At 42.7% G+C, this 27,076-nt stretch overlaps 2 protein-coding genes across 2 annotated transcripts in view; both read right to left on the bottom strand.

Moving 5' to 3' along the window:
* Positions 1-505: 505 nt before the first annotated feature.
* On the bottom strand, positions 506-9,037 carry LOC123491962 (nck-associated protein 5-like). Its single transcript, XM_045223451.1, has 3 exons — positions 8,950-9,037; positions 6,777-6,864; positions 506-668 (listed from the first exon to the last, which is right to left on the bottom strand). Exons 1-3 carry the CDS (start codon positions 8,983-8,985, stop codon positions 550-552), a joined length of 243 nt encoding a protein of 80 aa, XP_045079386.1. The 5' UTR covers positions 8,986-9,037; the 3' UTR covers positions 506-549.
* A 6-nt stretch (positions 9,038-9,043) lies between these two features.
* LOC123491433 (nck-associated protein 5-like) overlaps positions 9,044-27,076 on the bottom strand; it is a gene marked incomplete at its 3' end in the record, with an annotated part of 29,872 nt that continues 11,839 nt past the window's right edge. The window contains exons 4-11 of the mRNA XM_045222230.1: positions 25,322-25,360; positions 24,939-25,058; positions 15,943-16,047; positions 14,694-14,882; positions 12,861-14,027; positions 10,972-12,545; positions 10,359-10,928; positions 9,044-9,056 (exon numbers count right to left, since the gene is read on the bottom strand). Coding sequence (XP_045078165.1) covers positions 9,044-9,056; positions 10,359-10,928; positions 10,972-12,545; positions 12,861-14,027; positions 14,694-14,882; positions 15,943-16,047; positions 24,939-25,058; positions 25,322-25,360 — 3,777 coding nt within the window. The remainder of the gene's footprint in view (positions 9,057-10,358; positions 10,929-10,971; positions 12,546-12,860; positions 14,028-14,693; positions 14,883-15,942; positions 16,048-24,938; positions 25,059-25,321; positions 25,361-27,076) is intronic.

The raw sequence follows: 27,076 nt of genomic DNA, 5'->3' as shown, positions 1-27,076 counted from the left end.
AGCTATTCTAGCTTTTATATGCAGCTGTGGATCATTGGTTTACCTAACATAAAACCACTGGCATGAGACAGAGACAACACAGAGCCTGTAACAGTGGTTGTGTCCCTATCATCGACCTTTCTCCCTGAAGTGTGCACTTGAACACACCACCTCACATGATGGGACTGGACTGGTATTAGAACAATGGTGTGGACATTGTCCAGCCAATGCTTATGGCAGTCCAATGCTTCTTAATCCATGAAGCAGAGTGTGGAAGTGCACACTATGGTGAAGGGGTATAGAATGGGGGCGTAACGCGGATGTTGATATGAGGTGAACCCCCAGTCTTACCTGAGGTGGATGGTCTGGGAGGCGGCTCAGGGCGTCCTGTCCACAACCTCGTCCAGTAACTGTAGGGTCAGACAGGGAGTGGCCCAGGGCACTGGTGGGTGGTGCATGCGGGTGGGTCTCAGACAGGGAAGGCACTTTCACATGGAATGGGGAATGAGCAGCAGAGGCCGAGCAGGTCAGGATCCTGGTCAGGATCAGTGGGACTGGGAATGCTCGCCATCATCTGGTCTGGGCTGGACTCGGATCTGGGAATGTGGCGCCCGTTGACCCGGGTGATGGAGTCGGGAGGGGGAAGGTGCCAATCCCGCTGTCCAGGGTTCTCATCTGGCAGCTGGAGCCTGGGGGAGGGACAGGAGAAGCAGCGTGTGATGATGGGTTGGGGGAGCAATGGAAAAGCAGGAGGAGCCACTGGATTGGATTCACAAGCAACGGAAGGGGTTATGGGTAAAAAGGGCATCTTGGGTAGGTTCAATAAGATAGGAGAACGAATGGAGGCAAAAACAAGAGAAACAGGAGCATTACTTCACGTACGGTGACCTGGGTACAATCCAAAGTCAAATCCTTATGAGAAACTGTAGAAATGTAATACAGGAGAAAGGTCTGGCCTTTTCGTATTACTTTGTCCAGTAATATGTGTGATACGATCTGTTATGTGTGTAATTCATCAGGTTTATTCCTATAAGTGGTTATCAGCCCTCTATGATCAAATCTTTAGCACTTCTTCATAATATTAATAAAGGTATTTGACTATTCTTGAAAATGATCTAAAATGAATGGCCGCATGTAACTCCTAAGTCTCTCTGCGTTCCCAATCTAATTTCACCCATTTGGAGTCCAGCGTGATTTTTCTCCCTAACTCCTATATCAGCATTATGTTGATTTACACACATTCGCCGAACTTGATATGTTCCACACTGCGCAGTGATCTAAGAACATTGTCGCAACAGATGGACAGCATTTAAAATACCCCGTTTTGCAAAGCCTACGTCTCAGAGCGAGACAGATGGATGGCTGTTTGGCATGATCCAATTCCATGTAACTGTGAATGATGTTGGCTAATCATTCTGTGCTCATTACTTAATTGCAACAATTTGGGTAAAAAAAATAAAGAGAACGTTGAACTAGTTCTAAATTTGATTAAGTTTAAAGACAAAAGAGGGGGAAAGGTCATATGACTGATATGACTAACTTTGACATTGTTCTGTTCTCATTCTAGGTTCCACAGTTTGTTGCTGTACTGCAAAAGTAGAAAATATAAATCTAGCGTTATAAACATTATAGACTAGTTGAGGATGGAAAAACCTTGGAAATTATATATCCTTTGAGTAGGCAGTTGTTTTGGAAGATAACTTTCCCCATAGAACAATCGGTAAGTTCTGATTTTGTTCTTGCCTTTCATGGTTAAGCACAGGACCTATTTTTTAGAGTTGTGTCGATTTCTGCTAGCTATGCCCTTCATCCTTGGAGCTTTGTCTTGTAACGCCCAGACCATAAACATCCACTTCTTCTATATGCCCTAACACATCCCTCCATTGTTTTCATACAGTCTCTGGACGTTCAGCCCAAACTACTTGAACTGAATGAATAAAAATATGTATGGATGAATGAATGAATGAATGAATTAACTATTTCCCCTGAAGGAGTTCTTGGCTTGCAAAAGTATTCACCACCCTTGGCATTTTTCCTAATTTGTTGCCTTACAACCTGGAATTAAAATTGATTTTGGGGGGGGGTTGTATCATTTGATTTACACAACATGCCTACCACTTTGAAGATGCAAAATATTTTTTTATTGTGAAACAAACAAGAAATAAGAATAAAACAGAACTTGAGCGTGCATAACTATTCACCCCCCCCAAAGTCAATACTTTATAGAGCCACCTTTTGCAGCAATTAAAGCTACAAGTCTCTTGGGGTATGTCTCTATAAGCTTGGCACATCTAGCCACTGGGATTTTTGCCCATTCTTCAAGGCAAAACTGCTCCAGTCCTTCAAGTTGGATGGGTTCCGCTGGTGTACAGCAATCTTTAAGTCAAACCACAGATTCTCAATTGTATTGAGGGGAAACATTCCAAGACATTTAAATGTTTACCCTTAAACCACTGAAGTGTTGCTTTAGCAGTATGCTTAGGGTCATTGTCCTGCTGGAAGGTGAACCTCCGTCCCAGTCTCAAATCTCTGGAAGACTGAAACATCCATCCATCATTCCTTCAATTCTGACCAGTTTCCAGTCCCTGCCGATGAAAAACATCCCCACAGCATGATGCTGCCACCACCATGCTTCACTGTGGGGGTGGTGTTCTCGGGGTGATGAGAGGTGTTGGGTTTGCGCCAGACATAGCGTTTTCCTTGATGGCCAAAAAAGCTCAATTTTAGTCTCATCTGACCAAAGTACCTTCTTCCATATGTTTGGGGAGTCTCCCACATGCCTTTTGGCGAACACCAAACGTGTTTGCTTATTTCTTTCTTTAAGCAATGGCTTTTTTTAGGCCACTCTTCCGTAAAGCCCAGCTCTGTGGACTGTATGGCTTAAAGTGGTCCTATGGACAGATACTCCAATCTCCACTGTGGAGCTTTGCAGCTCCTTCAGGGTTATTGTTGGTCTCTTTGTTGCCTCTCTGATTTATGTCCTCCTTGCCTGGTCCGTGAGTTTTGGTGGGCGGCCCTCTCTTGGCAGGTTTGTTGTGGTGCCATATTCTTTACATTTTTAAAATAATGGATTTAATGGTGCTCCGTGCGATGTTCAAAGTTTCGGATATTTTTTTATAACCCAACCCTGATCTGTACTTCTCCACAACTTAGTCGCTGACCTGTTTGGAGAGCTCCTTGGTCTTCATGGTGCCGCTTGCTTGGTGGTGCCCCTTGCTTAGTGGTGTTGCAGACTCTGGGGCCTTTCAGAACAGGTGTATATATACTGAGATCATGTGACAAATCATGTGACACTTACATTGCACACAGGTGGACTTAATTTAACTAATTGGTTGCACCAGATCTTATTTAGGGGCTTCATAGCAAAGGGGGTGAATACATATGCACGCACCACTTTTCCATTATTTATTGTTTAGAATTTTTTGAAACAAGTTATTTTTTTCATTTCACTTCACCAAGTTGGACTATTTTGTGTATGTCCATTACATGAAATCCAAATAAAAATCCATTTAAATTACAGGTTGTAATGCAACAAAATAGGAAAAACGCCAAGGCGGGTGAATACTTTTGCAAGGCACTGTAGCCCTCATAACGTCCATGGATATGCTTTGGTATAAATGCCCATATAAACATAGTGCTCACTCAACATCATCTCTTACTTGCTGCATCAAACCCTCATAATTAAAACCAAAGCTCTTTATCAGAGGCAATGCACTGCCGTTGTAAAAATACATTATTAACCTAATAAAGCAATATTTACAGTCCCCTCTAAATTTGCAACCACAGACATTCCATTAAATCAACAGTGCATCAAAACAATAATTAATTCAATTATGCATCAGAAACGTCCCACTGGATGACTGGGAGTAAATACAGCCAACTTAATAATGGTATTAGTACACAGTTAGTCATATTGTAGGCATACATGTCCTCTTCTGCCTCCCTTGCACCTCCTACTCTGCAGTAATGTGTGAGAATGAGTTGTAGCTGAGGTGGTCATAAACCACCTCGATGGACAGATGGCCTGTTATGTTGCTCAGATTAATCTGCAGTGAGTCATCACAGGGCGGTTGTGGCAAGCAGCTGATCAATTACTACAGAGTTCTGCATGATGCATCAAATGTCGACCTGTTCAGAACGTCTCACATTCATGTTCATATTGACAAGGAAGAAGAGAGAGAAGATAAAGAAGAAGAGAAATAGAGAAAGAGAAATAAAAGAGGGAGACATCCATACCGCACAAAGCTTAACAATCAAAGGAGTTGATTTGGCAGTTGTTTTCAATATGCCCGTTACTCTCACACAATAACAAGGTCTAAGGCCACCAAATTGAAATATGTACCAGAAGCCAGTTCCACTGCTTTTTTTTCCTCATTATTCCCTTCTATTCAGGGACTGGTTTAGACCTGGTACACCAGGTGGGTGCATATTAATTATCAGGTAGAACAGAAAACCAGCAGTACTCCGGACCTCGTAGGGTACGTTTTTTAATAACCTAGGGTAATACTATCTAAAAGCAAAGGAAAAAGTATCAGAGAGGGGCTGAAATTGTGTTTCCTGTGATCCCAATCACTTCTATATTAATTAAACACCAGGTGATAGAGAGCAAGCTCTGCAGACGTAATGACATGTTATGATGAGGACTCATGTAAAACCCAGACATTAACCACCATCATAACTGCATGGGAATTACAACCAGAGACCATGGCTATCGTCACATGACCAAGACCTCAAACCGTTAAATTCAGCAAGTCCAAGGTCAAAACATGAGCTGTTTATTATCTATTATCTATGCATAGTCACTTTACCCCTTCCTACATGTAGATATTACCTCAATTACCTTGATTAACCTGTACCCCCGCACATAGAATCATTACCTGTACCCCCTGTATATAGCCTCGTTGGTGTTATTTTATTGTTGCTCTTGTATTTTTTTACTTTAGTTTATTAAATAAATATTATTTCTTAATTCTTAAAACTGCGTTGTTGGTTACGGTAAGTAAGCATTTCACAATAAGGTCTACCCCTGTTGTATTCGGGCGCATGTGACAAATACAATTTGATTTGATTTGAACCAAGACAAAGCCACACCTCATAGACTCATGAGTCCATCTGCATCCTTTTCTAGTTTCTAGTTTTAATCCCTGCTACTATATCACATTATGTCAAAATAAAATACAATTTTGTTTCTAGTTTCTTGTGTTCAGAGAAAATAAGTAATTGTATTCAGTCAAACTTGTGACTTATATATTTTACCCATAAAAGCCCAGTGTAAAAATGATATGCTAGACAGGACTTCAGGAGCTATAAGTGGACTCTGCTTAAATCTTTATGAGACCTTTAATTCATACTGAGGGGAGGTTGGATAGATGTGCTTAGCTGGTAGAATTAAATATGCCATTCAGTTAATTAGAATACAGAAACGATTAATAATCTTATTTTGGGCTCTGTTCCACAATAGGGGGGCTTAGTTGAATCAAGAAAATGTTCATACATCCTGGAAATTTGCCCATGTCAAAACAATTTCTCACAATATTTGTGTGGTAGACCCCATCAATACAGAGGCTAGCATATAAAAATGACTTAACGCCAAAGAGAGCAGCTTTTATAAGTAACGGTATGTAGGCCTATGGTTTCCATGTTGGATGTAAATTATGTCCAAAATAACCTGAAAATCTAGGTCCATAATGTCTATCCTTTTGATAGATAGGCTATCCTTGATTTAGATAGTCATTATGATAGTCAACTTAAATGAGTTACTGAAATACTGCGTACCAGCAGCCATATTATCTGCATAGACATATTATGTGCATGGAAATAAATCAGTCAATCAAAATTAAGCAATGGAGGTCATAATCTTATGCGAAAATAAGGACACACTTCAAATATAAATAAAAGACCACTATAGTTCAAGTCAAGGCATCACAAACACCTTTTGCACATGTTGTAAATGACTGTTTTACTGCTCTCCTGTAATGCCAAAGCAACATCAGACTAAGTGAGAGAAGACCCCATTTATGAAAGGACAACAGTCATCATCACAAAGATAGACTATTGAGTGGCACATTAACTGCCTAAAACATTCCAACAGACTGATAGGCACCTAGCGTTATACAGCTCTAATAAACATTGATTACCCTGTCCTTGTCCCGCTCCCTAAGAATGCCTTCCACCTGCCAATGAATGACAAACTGCCCAGCGAGTAAAGATCGCCTTGTCATTGAAATAGTAAGTGGGTGTTGTTGCATATAATTTTCCTATCACACATTGTATGCTCTCAGAACAGCAGCTGCCGTGACAACCCTCCATGTCTTAGCCACGTAAATAACAATGTGCGCTAGCAACGCTAAAAGGATTTTTGAACGCTGGAGACAGTAACCATTTTGTTGATGACCTCAATATGTAGTGGGAGAGTGGCGTGATAATAAAGACTCACTCTCCAGTGACAAGACGAATCAGTCCTGCAAAGATGCAGGAAATATTATATAGGCTATAAGCTTACAGTTTTTCACTGGTATGAGAAAGTGTTCCATATGCAAGTCCCACATGCATTTGCCATTAGGTGATGGATGGCAACAGTTATTTCTGTACGCTACAGAAACCTAAAACAAGAGACCGTTTGTATAATCTATTACAGAAATACTTTACACAGAGAGCAAAAGTTGGAGATGTATTGCTGGTGACTACTGAAAATGCCTATGTTGAAAAATTTATTTTAATGTTGCTTATTAGCACTAATTGTTTTCAGACAATAGCTCAAAGTACAGTAGGCTCACTGCTACAGTAAACACCCTTACCTATCATATGATCCTGACATGATGTCTCGGGGGTGGGGTCCTCCTCATTCTCTCCTTGCAGGCTGATCTTCTGTGTCACAATGATGGTCTGGTGGAAAAAATGAAGGATTAAGTCGGGTACGCATTTAACTAAACTTGAGTTCACCCAACATATAATATCAAGTTCTAAATCATGTTTATGACAACTGTGTTTAGGCATAATGACAGAACATTGAAATAAAGTGTTATCAAATGTGCCTCACAATATCATCAACAGATGGTACATCATTTGTGTGAAAAATGTTTACTACGAAAATAATATTGTTATACAAACATACGTATCTCAGCTACCATTAAACACTGTAACTACGTTTCTAGAACATACCAGTCGTTTACAATTCAACCAAAAGTGGCAGGAGTGAAATGTTACAATTGTATTTGTTTGTATTATCTTAGTTGTACTGCTAAACTTGATGTAAAGAAGTTACATTTTATATAATTATGTGAATATGTAAATACCTTATAAGGTACTGCGTTACAACTAACCCCCCCACATAGGAGCCTATACTAATCTGAATCTTGTGAGAAAATACAACAATAATTATTGTCATCAACTACACCAATCAAAAGACCCCATCTTACTGATGAAAATACTATATGTTTAGATTCATGGAGAATGTTCCACAGGTCAATAAAAAAAAAAAAGAGAGGTGGCAAGTATATTTACTTTAGGGCATCAAAACAAAAAATTATCTCAATAAAAAAAAAATATATTGATTGACTAACCAAGCATTAGGACATTGCATACCAGCTTTCTAAGTGGTTTCTAATTTGAGTTATTAAGCTGTTACAACAGACCCATTGTTTCCCCTACATCTTTGTAATGTGCATAGTATTGAATTCATCATTGCTTTGCTGCTTGTGTGTGAATTCAATCTGTTGTATTGTGGCCTTAACATTCCTTGAATATCATCTGCACAGATAAGAACAGAACAAAGTTCAAGGATACGTCTGGTATGAGTCATAAACTCCAAACAAGCAAAGTACACTTTTCTACAACGTGATAATACCTTATATACTTCTACGAAGCCAGACATCCAAAATGACAAACACAGCTAAGACAGATGCAATCGCTGGCATAATACAGATAGAACATGGTTCATATATATTCTGTATTTGTCAAGATTTCCATCACACGCTGCATACCCATTTATCCCTTTAGCGCTCAAACAAAACAAGAGTGGAAGGCGATTCATCAATTAGTCAAGAGATGACTCAAAACAGAATCGACAAACACCTTGGATTTACAGAAATTACTATTACATTTTCAGAGCCTCTTTCATAACAGGTAGTTCTGTCAGGGGGATAAAACAAGGTAATTGATCTAATATGCAGGTGGGCTAACAGAGTGTGATGTCAAAAGTGTTATCCGAAGGTATAAAGGGGATTTGCAGGTCATAAACACTTATTTTCTATAGTTGTGTTTCTGTAGAGGGGAGATAGAGATGAAGCTGCACGGATAGTATTAAACAGGCCTTTTTTGAATTGAGTGTCTGCGATAAGAGCCTCCTCTTCACTATCAAAATTCCCCATCAGCTGGATTGAATTTCCTGCATATTGCATGTGGACTCTCTCTCTTTCTCTCTCTCTTTTCTTTCTCTCCCCCTCCCTTCCTTGCTCTCTTTCTGTCCCTGACAAAGAACAAGGAATACCTTCTACAAGGTCAGAATTCCGTGGCATTCTAAGTCTTAAAGAAACATTTTTTTCTATCCAAAGCTTAGTATGTGGTTCAACATTGGTAGCATATTGTATTTCCCAAGATGAAGTGCTTTAGTGTGCTCTCATTTGTGTGTCTGTCTGTATTTTGAGTCTGTCTGTATGTGTGTCTGTGGAAGGTTGGCGGAATTTGCAGGTTTGTACACAAACTAGACACACAACATGGGAAATGTTATTGCAACAGAAAATTATATTGAGTATACATACAATCCAATAAGCAACTGACTAGCATGATGGTATGGAGGAAATGGATACTGAGGTTAGAGGAAATAGTGATAAAATGGTGAGATTATGAGGAAAGATGGACAGATAATAGAGAGAGAAAGAGAGAGAGAGAGAGGGCGCAGTAGAGTGAGAGACACATGCTATATCCTAGAAGCCTAGCAACGTTTCATTACAGGACCCCTTGCTCACTCACAGCTGTATCGGAGCAGATCTCCATATCTCCCCTCATATCGCTGTTTCTCTTGGGGATGGAGATGCCAGGGAGAGATTCAGCGATGGAGTCGCCCCTTCCTTACACTCCTGTATAGGAAACATGATTTGATTCATTTTCTGTCTGTCTGCTTAACCGATTTCATATGAACTGTGCAGGTGGAAAGAGATCCCGGCTGATAAATTCCATTGTTCTCCCACAATACGACCTCCATATACGCTGAACAAAATATAAACGCAACATGTAAAGTGTTGGTCCCAAGTTTCATGAGCTGAAATAAAAATCCCAGACATTTTCCATATGCACAAAAATATTGTGCACAAATTTGTTGACATCCCTGTTAGTGAGCATTTCTCCTTTACAAAGATAATCCATCCACCTGACAGGTGTGGCATATCAAGAAGCTGATTAAACAGCATGATCATTACACAGGTGCACCTTGTGCTGGGGACAATAAAAAGACACTCTAAAATGTGTAGTTTTGTCACACAGCACAATGCCACAGATGTCTCAAGTTTTGAGGGAGCATGCAATTGACATGCTGACTGCAGGAATGTCCACCAGAGCTGTTGCCAGAAAATTGAATGTTCATTTCTCTACCATAAGCCGCCTCCAACGTCGTTTTAGATAAACTGATTCTGATTGGCTGGGCCTGGCTCCCCAGTGGATGGGCCTGGCTCCCAAGTGGGTGGGCTTATGCCCTCCCAGGCTCACCCATGGCTGCGCCCCTGCCCAGTCGTGAAATCCATAGATTAGGGCCTAATTCATTTATTTAAATTGACTGATTTCCTTATGTAACTCAGTAAAATCGTTGAAATTGTTGCATGTTGCGTTTATATTTTTGTGCAGTATAGCTATCCCCCTACCATAGGATCTGAAATAACCTATTTTTAACTGCTCTTCCCGACTCAAGTCTTATTGAGTGATAAATGTTTGTAACTACTCTTGATAAAATCTGTCAGCTGAGATTGTAGGTATTATATCAATTTATGGGAGGAGGGGTAATGAATGCTGTACTCTTCCAGCTGAGATAGCTCAGGGCTGACAGTGTCTCTAGATTCCAGGTTAGGAAGTGCTTATGTTCACTCAAGTAGAACATAACTCAAAGAGACAGCTGGCGTTGCTGTTGTTTAGCTGTGTGTGCTTTTGTCTCTTTACATGCATGCATAATGTAGCAAGACTTGTGTTTTACTGCAGCATGAACACTGGGAGAAATGTTAAAACTACAATCTGCAATCATATCAGCAGGAGACAAGTTATCTAATGAGTGTTCTTTTTCCTGATCAATTCACTGTAACTTTTTTTAGGTTTTTACCTATGACTAATTATGCAAATGTTCTTGAAGTATTTGACAAATCAGGTTTTACGAATGTTGCTCCGTTAATACCAACCTGCCAAGAAGCTCTTTCATGAACTGGTCTTTCCCGGTGTAGGTTGTAGAACACTGGATCTGATTGGCTATTTGTCCCATCTGAATATTGCAATGATCCATGATCGAGCTCAGCTTGTTCTCCGACAACGTCAGCTCTGGACTCTTTTCGAACTGGCTGTCATTTTTCTTCTTGTCCTTCTTTTTGTCCGATTTCATCTGTTTGCCTCCCAGCACGGATCCGATCTTCAGATCTTTTTTCTCATCTTTCTCTTTCGGGGAGGTGGCGTCTGATTTCTTCCCATTCAAGGCTGGCAGCTTGCTTTTACGTAGGCCGAACCAGTTGGCCAGAGAAGGGCCGGTCTTCTGCTTGGTCTCCGATGCTGTTACCTTCTCTTGACCCTGACCTTTCTGGATATTCTCCTCGATCCCCATCATGACCTTCTCCTCGATGGTGCAGACTGTGGGGCTCACTGGTTGCTCTCCCTCATCGAGCGCCCCTTGAGAACAGCCTGCCTGGACTTTGACGCTCTTCAGGAGGTCTAGTTTGCCGGGGCTGAGCACTTTCCCACCCTTTGTTGTGGCCTCTGGGCTATAGACAGTAGAGGCCGCGACTCAAACTGAGGATGAGATCGACCTTCTTGGGATTTTGGGAGTTCTTCAAGCCGATCCGGTCGGCAAGGGGTAAGCTACGCACTTCTTTCTGAGGTGGAGCCGTGATGCTCTCCCCCTTTGCAGTGTTCCGTGGCCCATCACCGGTGGAGCCCGATTTGGAGGCTCTCTCCGGAAGGCCCTGGTGGCTGTTAGAGCCTGTCATACCTCCGTAGTGGCTCAACCTGTGGCTAGGGCAACGGACCGGACTTTCCCCAGATCCGCTACTGGGTTTCATCTGTAGGCCCTCAACAAATGAGCTCTGCCTTGTTAATGAGTTCCCCCTCTCTCCAGAGTTGGTGATGATCTGGGTTCGAATCTTCACATGTCCGTCCAACACGTTGATGTTGGGTTTTTCCATGTAGTGGGTGCTGAAACTCTGGCTGCGCGCTTTCGCCCCGTTCATCCCCAGGGCGGGCTTTAGGTGAGGTTTGGTCGTGACAGATATGGACCTCTTGAACAGTCTACTGTCGCAGTCCGACTTGTCACCAACCTCCCCCTGCTCTGCCAACTCAGAGGTGTGTGCCTCCTCTTCCTGAAGGATGCACTGGACCTCACCCTTAGTCTCCATGATGGAAGTCATGGCTAACGAATCAACATACACTGCCTGAAAACTGTCACATGGGGCGAAAGCATTTGAAGTCACAGTCTCTTTGGAGACCGAGTTGATGTGTTCCTTCTCTTGCTTTCCTGGTATTGTGGTGGAGCCTTTCTGCAGTGAGGGGGGTGATTTCACAAAAGCTTTGAAGCCCATAGGAATGCGTGTCTTTGACGCTTTTTCAGTGGAATTTTGAGTGCTAGTTTCAGAGACAGGTGGGTTCGCTACAGCTTGAGGAGTCATACTACCGTGAGGTTCTGTTGGAGACTGAGGGTGGCCCTGCAGAGTTACAGGAAAACTACTAGAGGTCTTATACAACATAGGATGCCTATTGTCATTGGTACCTTTCTTACTAGTAAATGTGCTTTGAAGCGAAGAGCCACGTTGAGAGTTGTATGAGGGAGGAGGGACATTCTTTGAGCTTTTAGGTGCATTTACAGGGTGATCAGGCACATGCCCTGAGGCTGAGGAGGGGAGGTAGAGTTTTGTGGGGACCCGTTTCGAAGTGCCTTTAGAGGGGGTCTCATTTGAAGCAGGGTGCTGCTGGCTCGATTTGTCCAACAGTTTCTGAGGTGCGATTGCGGTACCGTAGCCTGCGTCCAGGTCTATGGTATCTTGGCCCTTGTAGGGTGGTGGTGGTAATGAATGTTGCATATTTGGTACAGGCGGGGGGTGGTAACTCGGGGGTGGCCCCCTCACAGTTGTAGGCGTGGATGGTTGTGCCCCTGGTTTAAGTGCTTGAGGTGACCCATCGTAGTTTGGTCTGATAAGTAAGGAGGTGGTGCGGCCAGGGGGCAGGGGAGGAGACGGGGACCTGAGTTCAGTTTTGCTGCTGGCTTCACAGTGTCTGTCTCTGGTAGGCTGTTCCCTGTAGTCCATGTGTTCCAAATGCCTTCTTGGGAAGTGTGGGGGAGCCGGTTGGAACACCAGATGAGGAGCCCTTTGTCCAGTCATTCCTGCCTGGAAGCTTGTTGCTCACTGCCTTGGGGCTTGTAGTGCAGCCTGGAGCTTTGATGAACCTGGACATCTTGACCGGAGGAGAAGAAGGGGACTTTGACTCCTGAGCTGTGAAACCTGAGGTTGGTCCACTGTTGCTGGTTTCCGTGGTGGAGCCCTTAGAAACCTTCATTGGAGATCCTTTCCCCTGGCTGCTGGGGATCTTTGAGCTGATGGCCTTGAGGCTGGGGGAAGCATTGTTCATGGGAGGGACAGACTGGCCTTTGTTGGATCGATTGGAAGGCGGCTTTATCAATTTCCGCGAGTGGAATGACGTGCGTTTGCAGCCTCTCTGGGCTTCCCCTCCCTGCTATTGCTGCTTTCTCTGCTGCTAGCCTTACTATGACACTTTTCAGGAGATTCTAGTACAGTGTAGTTCCTTCCATTGTTGCCTACTTTATGACGAATGGGCCTATCATGAGGCGACAGTGCTGCATACTCAGCAACCCCATTCCCCTTCCTCCCAGGAATCTCTTTCCGAGCCCCAGCACCAACGGAGGACTGCTGAGCACTGAGTTCAATGGGCTGTCCGTCTGCATCGAATATAGACATGATACTCTCCTCAGACTGGGTTTTGGCCCCCTTGTGTTCCTTGATTAGGCAGAAGGGCCTGGGTCTTCCGTCAGCAGACTGGGTTCGGCCAGGTTCCCTCCTCAAGCAATGTATGGGAAGCAGCTTGTCAGCATCCCTCGAGAGCCTCTTGATGTCCTTCTGTAGTTGCTCAGCTGTCCGGCTAACAGGCAGCCGGTGGTCACTGACCTCAGAGTGCAGATCCTCAGGATCGGTGTCTGAGAGGTGGAGGGGGCATTCAGCCTCTGTGGGGCTGACGTCAAAGTGCAACAGGGAGGGGTTTAGAACAGCCGAGGTCCGTCCCCCAGAGAGGAAACTGTTGATGAAGCTCTTGAGTTTTTCCGGCCGCTCCTTGGAGTTATAGCCGGACGGGTGCTTCGTACCCATGCTGCAGTTACTATCCCCTACTATGCCACTGTCCTGCAGCCCGTCCCAGCTACACAGACTGTCCGAGACGCTGTGCGACAGCTTCCTGAAGTACATCCAGCCTCCGTCCTTACTGGGGACGCTGTCTCGTCTGCAGTACGCCGAATGTAGTGACTCGTCATCCGCATCGTCAGAGTCGTACACAAACCTTTTGCACCCCACCCCTGAGACAGTGGTCCTTCCCACATAAGTGGGCTTGGAGATTCCCTTGCTCCCACTCTTAATCCCCAGAGAGTAGATACCCTCATTAGAGTTCATGCAGTCCTTGTCGCCCGACTTGGAGACCCCGGAGGATGAGGAGCCTTTGGGTTTTCTCCTCTGGAGCTTCCGCAGGCCTTCTAGGATGTGGCTCTCCTTCCTCCTTGTTGGGAGCTGCTCCTCCAGGGGGGCGCAGATGTTTCCGGGGGCTGAGGAACCCAGGCTCAACCTCTTCTCCCACGTCAGAGATGACTGCAGGAGAAATACAGAGAGACAGAAGTTATTAGAAAACTCAGAGAGGACAGTAGGTGATTGAGAGACAGACACACAGACACATCATTCGAAAATACATAGACACGTCATTCGAAAAGTCAGCTAAATTGAGCTGTGCAACAGCAATCCCAGGATGAATATAAGGGCATTCAAGCACATGTAGTACTTCTCAGAGGATTGGTGATTGTGGCCCACTCTCATTCTCTACAACAGAGTTGATTGTGGAGTCAGATGATTACTTTGTCAAGCTGTTACTCAGTCTGCAATTTGTTTGACTCCCTTTCAAATGTTCTAATGGAGATACTAAGCACTTTGGGGTATGGCTCAAGCTAAAGATTTAATGCTTTGATTAATTATTATTCTATATAATTTCATTTTATTGGTTTCTGCCAGTGAATTGAGGTTTAGCTAATGTTAAAATATTGCATATCACATTTCCACGGTCTCGGTTTGTGAAACGTGTAATCTGGTGAGACAGATTTCTTCATAAGAGACATTTTAGTTCAGCTATGTGTTACGTCTATTTTTTATTGATTTTTAAAGCTGATTGAAACCCCACATTGATAAAGTCTATAAATGAGAGAGACAGAGACAAATAAAAATAGAGAGAGACAGAGTGAGGAGAGGTTGGTCTGGTCATCGTACTATTTTCCCACAGGAGCGTCCGTCGTTCCAGGTGTAGGAGCCACTGGAGTATTCGCTGCAGGCACTAGACAGGGACAGCTCGCTGCTGCTACAGCTGCTGCGTGGGTAGACTGGCGCTTGCACCGTCAGACTCAGCTGGCTCAGACACTTGGCCACAGGAAGTCCCGCCTTTCCGTTCAGTTGGACATCCTGCAGGACGGATTCCAAAGACACCATTAGTCATGATTTAGTGCCACATACATTCATGACTCTGGATAAAGGGGATTAAGGTTGAGAAGGTAGAGAAAATTATGAGAGATGCAGGATAACGCTACAAAAACTCTGATTAACAAACCATATTTCAGCTTGTTAATCAGGGAATCTATGACTATGCAATATCGAATCACTGGTGCATTTTACAAGGCTGTCCAAAAACACACCGCTTTTTTGCATCTCTGTTGACTGCTTTACCGGTGGCTGATATTTTATGTGCGTACTTTCACTTTCTGGGGTTTTCAGTATTCCTGTAAAGTGTTACGATAGCTACTGCTTCGACTCTATAATTAGCCAGTGACATACAAATGATCCATCATACTTTCAGAAGCAATCTCCCCAACAGATGTTTTCTGCATCAGTCCTATTCCACAATTCTGTCCAAACAAATGTCGATTCAGAATTCTAATCAACTGTTCAGTCAGAGAGATAATAGGAAGCAAACTAATTGGCCCAGGAAATCTGTCCCGATCTGCACTGCAAGTATATCACATTTGTGCGTCTTCTTTTCCCAAACTCATTATCTTGTCGCAAAGACATGAATACATTATCAGATTTCAACATTATTACACCATCACTTATTCACTTCCTTCTTTTCTGCCACATTTCTATACTATAAATGAAGGTTTATCAGGTTGTGTCCTCAAGGAGTAAAAGGACATGAGACCAGAGTGAATTCATTTTAAGACCTTAATACATAATATATAAGATGACTAATGTACAACACTGTCCCGCGGACTCATTTTTACTGAATACGAGCCTCAATCGATGGTCCTTTGGTAATATGACAAGTATTTATACCTTTTAGAGACAAGTGATACTGCCAACTCGGCTTGCCGAGAACAGCGGATCAAATCCCCAAATAGTTAGGGCTGGTATTTTAATCCTCTCAAATGATTTCTCTGGGCTATACGTCAGTTATGATGCCTGGACAATACATATGGGTGAGGCTGGGGCGAAAAGAATATGCCATTGGTTTGTTTTCAATCAGTCTTACATGAGGTGGAGAGTCAGTGTTCCTGGATAGCAGGAAGCTTTTGCTTCTCTCAGGCTCCAGGAGGAGATCAGCGGCAGACAAATCCATGATCCGAGAGTGGAGTTTCTGAAAGGATAAGGAAGGCCAAGGTCTTAATGAACGTCTCCACTACATACAGAAATATATCAACTACATAGAGAAGGCATTTAACACATTCAACTGAACAGAAGAATGTGGCAATCAAACAACTATATTATATTGCATGCTGTTTTGCATTTAATATTGGTGTTCTGTATCAATCACACCTTTCCAGTAGTAGATGAATGAATATACAATAGAAAGTCTACCATCAAACATAAATCATTTTCATACAAAGATCCAAGAAAAAAAATCTCACAACGAAAACAAGAAAATTCACATTTGAGCAGGTCTCAAAAACGCTTTTTCAGCTGCACTTTCCCAGGGTTTGAAAGTAACCCTCTTTCTGCCTCCACTGAGATCCTAAGCAGGGCACTCTTCAATAGTCTTAGACTCAATGTCATTAATGTCATCTGTTAAGAATAATTCATGTGAATGGGAATTAATTGCATTGGGGAGCGAGGGATTCCTTTGATTTTTTTATTCATATTCAAACATTATTTTGCGATCCATTCTTTTCTTTGGTTTCCGTTCATAGGGGAAGGATACAAAACCAACTACATTTTCACATATTAATCCTCCAATCTAATTACCACCCGGTTCCCCGTGCTCGGATCTACTTAACGGCAAACGTGCTGTAACAAAACACTCCATTTATGCCACATTCCCCTCCAAGGGCAACTTTAATGCTCGTTTAGGGAGGATATTTTCTGCTGCGCTCATATCTATTTTTAATTTCTCCATCTCGATAATGCAATACAATTGCCAGATTGCTGTACACTGCACTTACTTTCCTTCCCGTGCTCTGTACGCCCACTGTAGATGAACATAACCGTCAGAAGGATTTCACGCCGCTGTGAGAGTCACCTTGTGGAACTTTTAGTGTGAGGTATATGAGCTTTAGTCCATCTATAGTCTTCCTTCAGTGTTTTACACAATTAATCCCAATCATTTTTAAATTATGAAAATGATTATTTGCTTGGCATAATCTCATTACATCATTAGTTGGAGATGCATGCGACATCCCACAATGTTCCTTTAACATAAAAAAAGTATATCTGATTAAAAAATAAAAGGAGAGGGTATACAATACAGGCCTAACGTAATATATGGTTACTCCATTTCTTACTCAGTACAACAATAGAAATGCAATTTCTACCTCACGTCATCTCTGTTCTACTACTCAGACTACCCAGATGGCTTGAGTATAAAGCTACTCCTCTACTAAATCACAGACGACACTCAGAACATGTTTATTAAACTACAGTTTCACACCTCGTAAACACTCCGCTGCACAGCTGTGTCATTCAGGAAGCACTGATCTCAAACTCCTTGCCCAAGGCCAAACCATAGTATCACATGATCCATTATTTCATACAAACATCCATGTTACCACCTGTTTAAGTGTGAGACTCCGATGCGAGATTTTGTGCTATCTACCATTACACTGAGTAACAGGGACAGAGCTACAGTAACGAGGTGAAAATAGCCTTTAGCATGAAGACACTGGCTCACTACATGAGTCCACTTATCCAACAAAGAAACAGAGAGCCAGACAATAAGTTGAAAAGCTTGAAATCAGTCTCTGTGCTAGTGATCAACACACCGGCCGAGCCCTGGGGTCCCGGAGGCTTCGAGCTAACAAGCCTTCCTGCAAACGCAGTGTGAAAGCCATAGAGATACATGTAGATACACTATTACATTGTATTTACATCTACGGTGGAAACCATATTTCGGGAAGCCATATTCCTTTTACTTGGGATGACAGCCCTTTGTAACCAGTTTTCTTTTGAATCTCCAAGAAAAAATGTATTCATGATAAGATGGATAACAATCCTAGTCGTTGGTTTCATAATCCCAGCCTTGGGCAATGACAATGGCCACTTGAACATTGTGTTCAGAACATCCATGGACTAGTGTCAAAGGATCAATAGTCACCTCACTGAAAGCAGGAAACTAACCAAGGCCACCTGAAAGATACCTATAGACCTACCAGGTATCTACAGGTCTCCTTCCTTATAAGGCTCAATATGTTATATAACATTTGTGATGACTGCTGCACTAGTGTAATACAAATCATGCAATGTGAAGTGAGGCTTTAGTAGGCTGAAAGAACACTAGCTAATACATGTATGTTCACCATTGGTGTTCCTTAGGCTAAAGAAACACTTCCAAGGACATAAAAGCACATTCATTTTGGTTGACTTGACATCGAATCTCAATGCATTGAATTTAAATCGATCAAGTTTGAAAAGCTGCAAAGGCTTGCTTGTGTGTGAGCCACCCTCTGCGAAACACAGAGAATGAATAGAAATAGTTCCAAGTGGTGCTGCTAATTGTAAATGCATTTACAGTGCCTTTGGAAGGTATTCAGACCCCTTTACTTTTTTTGTTACGTTACAGCCTTATTCTAAAATTGATTAAATAAAAAGAATCCTCAGCAATCTACACACAATACCCCACTAAAACAGGCTAGAAATGTTTGCACATTTATTAAACAAGAAATACCTTATTTACATAAGTATTCAGCCCATTTCCTATGAGCTCGAAATTGAGCTCAGGTGCATCCTGTTTCCATTGATCATCCTCAAGATGTTTCTATAAATTGATTGGAGTCCATCTGTGGTACATTCAATTGATTGGACATGATTTGGAAAGGCACACACCTGTCTATATAAGGTCCCACAGTTGACAGTGCATGTCAGAGCAAAAACCAAGCCATGAGGACGAAGCAATTGTCCGTAGAGCTCCGAGACAGGATTGTGTCGAGGCACAGATCTGGGGAAGGGTACCAAAACATGTCTGCAGCATTGAAGGTCCCCAAGAACACAGTGGCCTCCATCATTCTTAAATGGAAGAAGTTTGGAACCACCAAGACTCTTCCTAGAGCTGGCCGCCTGGACAAACTGAGCAATCGGGGGAGAAGGGCCATGGTCAGGGAGGTGACCAAGAACCTGATGGTCACTCTGACAGAGCTCTAGAGTTCCTCTGTGGAGATGGGAGAACCTTCCAGAAGGACAACCATCTCTACAGCACTCCACCAATCAATTCCTTATAGTAAAGAGCCATATGGAAGCCACTCCTCAGTAAAAGGCACATGACAGCCCGCTTGGAGTTTGCCAAAGGCACCTAGAAGACTCTCAGACCATGAGAAACAGGATGCTCTGGTCTGATGAAACCAAAATTGAACTCTTTGACCTAAATGCCAAGCGTCACGTCTGGAGGAAACCTGGCACCATCGCTACGGTGAAGCATGGTGGTGGCAGCATCATGCTGTGGGGATGTTTTTCAGCGGCAGGGACTGGGAGACTAGTCAGGATCGAGGGAAAGATGAACGGAGCAAAGTACAGAGAGATCATTGATGAAAACCTGCTCCAGAGTGCTCAGGAACTCAGACTGGGGCGAAGGGTCACATTCCAACAGGACAACAACCCTAAGCACACAGCCAAGACAACGCAGGAGTGGCTTCGGGACAAGTCTCTGAATGTCCTTGAGTGGTCCAGACAGAGCCCGGACTTGAACCCGATCGAACATCTCTGGAGAGACCTGAAAATAGCTGTGCAGCATCGCTCCCCATCCAACCTGACAGAGCTTGAGAGGATCTGCAGGGAAGAATGGGAGAAACTCCCCAAATACAGGTGTGCGAAGCTTGTAGCGTCATACCCAAGAAGACTCAAAGCTGTAATCGCTGCTAAAGGTGCTTTAACAAATACTGAGTAAAGGGTCTGAATACTTATGTAAATTGTGATATTTCCGTTTTTTCATTTGTAATAAATTTGCAAAAATGTCTAAAAACCCATTTTTGCTTTGTCATTATGGGGTATTGTGTGTAGAAAAAAACACAATTTAATACATTTTAGAATAAGGCTGTACCGTAACAAAATGTGAAAAAAGTAAAGGCGTCTTAATACTTTCTGAAGGCACTGTATATGTGCAAATTAGTGCAAATTGGAACTAGTTTAAGGGAACATGGATGTAAACTGGAGATGTGAAATAAATCACATTTAGATGATCACTTTATCTCCCTAGAGTCCCAAATGAATCCTCCCTCTTGTTTCTCTTTCCGTAATCTCAGCCCCATTTAGACTGAGCTTAAGGGGACACTGTGACTCTATCCTACAGACCAGCTAAACAATGATAGGCTATAATGGCAATATTCCAATGAATTAAATGATATTGATTTCCAATGGCTTTTTGTACAAGTAATTGGTTAGTATTTTGATGTGTGTGTGTGTGTGTGTGTGTGGGTTGGTTCTTCTAACCTTGTGGGGACCTAAAATCCCATTAAGTCCCCTCAAGGATAGTACAATTAGGAATATTCTCCCCCATGAGGACAAAGGCTATTTTAAGTTTAGGGGTTTAGTTTAGGGTTAGGTTTATAATTAGGGTTAGGGTAAGGGTAAGGGTTAAGGGAAAATAGGATTATTAAATGAAATCAATGTTACATCCCCATGAGGATAGAAGAACAAAACGGTGTGTGTGTGTCTGTGTGTGTGAGTATGTGGTTGTGCAATTTCAATTGAGTTGACATTTCTCAACCCATCGTGCAGTGCTGTATATCTGCAGCAACTGGAGAAAAACGTTTTTTTTAAAAAATTGTTTCAATTAATACACTCAATTTCGACAGTATATATTTTATTTAATTTTCATAAATGGTGACCATGTAATGCTCTCATTACATCTTGTCTGGTTCTGTCGTATTGTACAGCATATTGTGTGCTAGCAGGGACCTGGAGGGATATGGCATCAATACTCTCTTTCACAGCAGATAGTCTAGTTGGACTATTTTGGGGAAATTCTGAACCTTTGAGGTCATCTCGGTGGAATGCTCCATATTTTATAACTTGGTCCAAGTCGATTTGGTCAAGAGCGGTCGCGATCGATGGGGATGTGGAAAAGGATTAGACTCAATGTGCTCTCTTGTTCTCCACCGTGAGTTAATTTATGAAATATAGAAATAATGATAGAGCTGTTTAAACTGGAATAAATGGGAACGTAGTACAGTATATAAACAGCATGTTGAGACTAATCGATTTTATTTAATACTTTTTTGCACAGTTGATGCACATTTGATGCTAAATAGTTTAAAATTAGTTTGTTAGGTATAATCACATTTTTATATAAAATATATTATTGTTTATTGCTTACACATTTATGCAAATACTTAAAATTGAGAATTAAAGGTAAGTGACAGCAATTAAATGAAAAGGTTTAAATCACATGTTCTGCTTATTTGTAGTTGAATATGCATATCATATTCATATCATGTACATTACTGTGAATTAATGGAGCAAAATATACCTACTACAGGTTGTTCTAAACCAAGTATTTTCTTGAATACCGCTTAACTTGCCATTATGACCTACAGTTTATATGTAGATGAGAATTCTTCCCCTGTAGCTGACTCAGTCCAGGTTCTCTTTTACAGTGGACTTTACATGCCAGATGGCGTCTCTCTCACCATAAAGCCCATAATATAAATGTATTTCTCTCTGAAGCCATATCGCTCCTCTCCAGGGTATAGGCTGTCCACACAGGGGGATGGGAGTGGTTGAGTGTCAGGAGAAGAGAAGGGGGGGCTGATGTTATCGTAGGGGTGCAGGATTACACCTCCTCAGCACAGTCATCAATGATTCAGTCAATAGTGTCACAAGGCCCCTGATGGGGAGGGGTGTGGAGAGGGAGGGGGACATGGGGGGCGGACAGCTCCCCCATCTCTGTGTCTCTCCGGGCTAGCCTAGCCTCACTGTACCTGACCGGGTGGAAGTGTGATCTAGCCAAGGACGGAGGCGCACTGAGGGAGTTCACCTTCTCTGTTACTGCCTATTACCTGATCTACGTTTGATGCTGCACTCAAGGCTTGGTCTTCCCTTAGTCAGAGGATACAGGTAACGTATAGCAGTGAATTGGCTAAGCTATGACAAAACATGTGTCTTGTACTACACTGAGAAATTAACCAGAATAGGAATACTGTACAGACAATGCAGTTAACAAAACCCCAGCAAAGGCAACACTGAGGGGAACCATAGTGCAAAAGTCCATCAAAATTCAGACGGCAAAAATGACTGAATGGTACTGCGTAGCTACTATGTCCTGCCGGAGGGGCCTGGGAAGTTTCCACGGTAACCAGAACCTACTTTTACGGATAATTGACAACTCAATTACCACTCGCCTGTCACTTTTGATAAGGCTGCATAAGTGGAAGGAGGGAATTATTATTCACTACTTACACACCTTACTAAACACCTGGCCGAACTGCAGCAAACAGAGCCTTGAAGCGTATGAAATGCCACATTACATGAAGCGACAGTAGGTCAAGCATATTCCCAGTATTCCTAATCACAATCTCAATAGAGAGCAGTGATTTGTTATCAGGGAAATTCAAGATGGCCCCAGGGGCCAATAACACATTTAATTACCGACTCCCAGAACAGTAGAAATTAAATACCAATGCGGGTGATAAAAACAGCCAAACACCTGACACTCTCTGACTGAAAGGAAATATTAATAAGTGTAGCTCTACTGTCGCTAATGATTATTTGATGGGAGGTTATGGTATAAAGGTAATTCATGCAAACCAGAAGGTTACCCGCAGCCATTTTAGAGGGCAAAATATTAGGCTACTTCAAGAGAAATTATCCACAATAAGTAGCAGGGGAAAGGGTTGAGCATACTGATTTCAAACCCATGTTTTAATTGACTCAATCAATCATATACTCTTTCAGCACTTGTATTACTAGTCACCTTTGTCACAGCCACCTTTATAGAGCAATTAATTTGAAACAGAAACAATGTTTGAAACATATTGACAAAACCACAACCGTGAAAGAATCATGAGCTTTTCAATAAAATGAATGACTGTTCGAGGAATCAATGTAAAAATACAAAAGAGCATCCTATAACGTATGATTTAGCTATCGCTTACACAACTGTCAATTATTTTCTTGTTGTTTAATATGCTGGCAGACATCAGTTGGACATAAAGTTGGAAATAAATCTTTCAAATCTCTCCGCCTCCTACACAATAAAATCTCACTTCCTCACCGCTGAAAAAGTGTCTTGCTACAAATCCTCATTCCTGGCATACTCCCTTGTGAAAAGCCAGAGGCTGTGTCCCAAATGGTACCCTATTTTCTACATAGTGCACTTCTTTTGACCAGAGCGCTATGGGCTCTGGTCAAAAGTAGTGCACTATACAGGGAATAGGATGCCATTTGGGACATAGACCGAGGCTCCTGCTACACAAGCAAATAGATGTACGGTATATTGCTCTCTTCAAAGTCCTGTTGATCACATTGTATATTGAAAACAAATGCTCTACTGAAAAGACTGAATACGCTAACATTTACTCTTATAACCGGAACATCCATATTGGTTTATTAAATCTAAATATTATTAAATAGTTACAAATAGTTAATAAACAATTACACATTTCACTTTATCCATGGCCTGGTTTAGTTGGGAGAAAAATGGTGCATCCACAGCTTTGCTCAATCTGTTGGGACGACGAAAATGCCTCCCTTCCGCCACAAAATTGCACCCTTCACTGGACAATGTGGACTGTGACTTTCAATTATCCATATGTCCACATCAGTTGCTAGCAGAGGGCGACTGACAGAGGGCATACTCTCTCCTGAACTTGAAGTAGATAAAGGATTGTCGTCAGCGCGCTCTTTGCCATTCTCATTTATATATTTTGTCAACAACTGAACAAACTGGGATGAAGGTCTATTGATCGAAACATTGCTTAAATGAGATCCATTAAAATGGTCTGTGGACTATTCAAGAATACCAATGTGCTGGAGGCTTTTGTTTTTCAGATTTTGTCAACAATAAAAAAAGTTATTCTTCAACTATAACTTTCTTTGTTTCTGTACCTGGATGTGTTGACTTGTATAGTACCTGCACTCAGCTCTCCCCTGAGCTCCTCTCATCCATCCTTTCTGTGCCACATGTCCTCATTAAGACCAGTCTGAGTTTCATTATCTGTCTGTGCCCTCTATGGTCCCATGTACCCCCATCCCCCTGTGCTCACTCTCACACCCCACATCTCCCTCCCTTACACTGTGGCAGTCTGAGAGCCTCCACCCACCACTCTGAGAGGAGTTAAGGTAACGAGAGCTGGACGGCCATTGCGGGAAATGAGATTAAGGAAAATCCATGAGGCCATTTTATAGCAGACATTGTTGTCAATATTTCTCTCTCTGTCTCTCTCTGCAGTGACTGGAGTAAATTATTTCTGAGAGTTACAGTAAGTGTGCATTCCTACTCACGGCAGACTACACACACACACGGGCACACACCCACCCCCCCTCCTCTCTCTAGCATCTATATCTGTGTAACGTGCCACAAGGTCTGGTGCGCTAGAGGTAATTTGGTTGAGAGGTTTACCGTCCCCCGAGAGAGCCCAGGATGGATGACGCGAGTCTGGGTACTTTCTCAAATGATCTTGTCTGAGCCCCGCAGCCCCGTGGAGGCTGGATGGTTCATGAGCACATAGTTTTTTAGTGATGATGATATCACAGACCCCGGACTCAGGATCACATCGCCATCACAAAAAGATGGATGATCTAATATCGCTGCTCTTCAGAAGTTTGAAGTGAGCAAATTGTCCTTACACCCACACTGTTGCCTTCAACGATATTGAATACAAGAAACAACATAGTTCTAATACTGAAACTAATAACAGTGAAATGCTATTTTAACTCCATCAGTCGGGCACCTCTGAGTCATGGTCAATAGTTGCTCTGTAGGGTTCTATCGTGGTTCTGGGACAATGAGGTTCTATAGTGGTTCTGGGCCAATGAGGTTCTGTAGTTGTTCTGGGACAAGGAGGTTCTATAGTGGTTCTGGGACTAGATGAGTGGACAGGTTCCTACCTGCAGGAGCAGGTCTGATGCGGGTCGGACTCGCTGCTGGAAGAGGACACTCATGGTCCGGTTTTGTTGCTCCAGGTCAAACACTCTGGTCCGCAACTTCAGACACTCCTCCCTCAGATCCTGCATGGGGAAGAACAACAGAGAGAGAGAGTTATTACAAACAGAGGTGTGAACTTCCAGTCATGTGTGACTGTCCTAATATGGACACCATAAAAGTTGATTAGTTAACAGGAGATAGTGAGAAGTGTCTCACAAAAAGTGAATGTTAAGATTAAGTTTTGAGCTACTGTATTGCATACATGTCTAACAACATAATTGGATCTAATAATAGTCTCATTCTGAGATATTTTTATCCCACAGTTGCTATGAAACCAGACTCCTACCTTTTGGGTGAGCAGTGCCTGCACAACTTGATTGGCAACCTAAAACAGAGTGAAAAAAAAAAAACAAGAATTATCCAAACTTTTTATGCAAGCTGTTTAGTGACTGACTATAATATGGTGGCTGTTATGGCACCCAGAGAGAGAGAAAGAAGAAGAAAGAAAGAAAGAAAGAAAGAAAGAAAGAAAGAAAGAAAGAAAGAAAGAAAGAAAGAAAGAAAGAAAGAAAGAAAGAAAGAAAGAAAAATGGTCCCAATTGACCCATCGCCCTCAACTCTAAACTGCCCTGCCCTGTGCATGCCGACGCTGCACTATCTCACTCCGACCGCTCACAAAAATTATTACAGGCTTTAGTGAACACGATGTCCCAATACATTACAGCATTTGTCCCCCGTCTGCCTTCCCTTGGAGGGAGTGTGTTGATTCCTAATGGGCCCAATCATCATACATCTGACGCAGGGTGGCAGAGAAGGCCAGAAGCGGCCCGGTGAAGCAGAACAGTTTGGAGCCTGACGCGCTGCATGTCTTCATGATGTTTAATTGTCTTCCGTTGATCCAGTATTGACAGCAGTGTCAGGGCTGATGTAGTGGCTTGGAGAGTAGGGGACTGTGTCCTGAATGGCACCCTATCCCCTCCCACTTGACCCTATGGGCCCTGGTCAAAGTAGTGCACTATATAGGGAATAGGGTGTCATTTGTGACACAGCAGGCAGTCTAAGAGAAGAAGTGACGGGCTAAAGCACTGTTGTGCCTGGGCTTTGGCCGCAGAGTGTCTCACACCCCTACCACTCTCTGAGTTTAGACCGCAATGCCCCATTCGACTCCTACTCTGATTACAGCCCATTGATTGCTCGTTAATTCACTGTACGCATTCATTTGCTTTTTCTCAGAGGGTGTCCTCTCTCCCTCTATTGAATAACGGGAGATATGATGAAGTGATTGAGCCCTGTGGGGAGTGATACAGAGCTGCTCCTGTAAAACTGAAGGGCACTAATTCCAAGAATATTTAATGATCTTCAAGTTAGAATCAAAATTACAACAACTGATAAATGAAACAACAACTTATAAAGGCTTTATAGAGCATTCATAGTTCAAGTCATGGCATAACAGTCCATTACATCTGATGCATTGCCACATGTGGCATGACTCCTTTTACCAGCCTTTCAATAGCATGACATTTGCCTATGTTTACCAAGTGGAACCCTAAAAAATATCCTAACGTGAGTGACCAGCCCAAATAGCATACCACACAACCACCACTCTTCTTATATAGAGATAATTATCCACAATGTTTTTTTTTTTTTTTTTTATCATTACGAAACAAGCCCAGCGTTCTCTACAGTTTCCAATGGCCCTGAGCCCATCGGCAGAGTTGTTAGAGCTGTGGAGACTCCCACATCACAACATGCTCATTAGTGAGCTAGCTCCCGTCAGAAGAGCCCACAGAGGGCAACACAACACCAGACCAGACAACAGAACAGCTCTGGCTTTTTGAGGGCACGGAAGTGGAAAAGGGATTTGGTCTGGGCCCACCCCAGGCGTTAACCTCCAAGGCTACAGCACGGTGTAGAGTTTCATACAGTATGCTTGGAGCATTGCAAAGCAATTGCCTACCACGGTTGGACTGTTAACAACAGAGCTAAAGTATTTCTAACTCTCCTTTCATCTCTCTATCCCTTTCTCTCTCTTTCTTTCTCCTTTTCTTTCTTTCATTCTCTCGGTCTTTCTCTGTCCCACCATCCATCTATGTCTCCCCCC

This window comes from Coregonus clupeaformis, chromosome 1, assembly GCF_020615455.1.
Source record: "Coregonus clupeaformis isolate EN_2021a chromosome 1, ASM2061545v1, whole genome shotgun sequence".
In the NCBI taxonomy this organism is placed as follows: Eukaryota; Metazoa; Chordata; class Actinopteri; order Salmoniformes; family Salmonidae; genus Coregonus; species Coregonus clupeaformis.
This window is presented reverse-complemented; position numbering and strand designations above follow the sequence as displayed.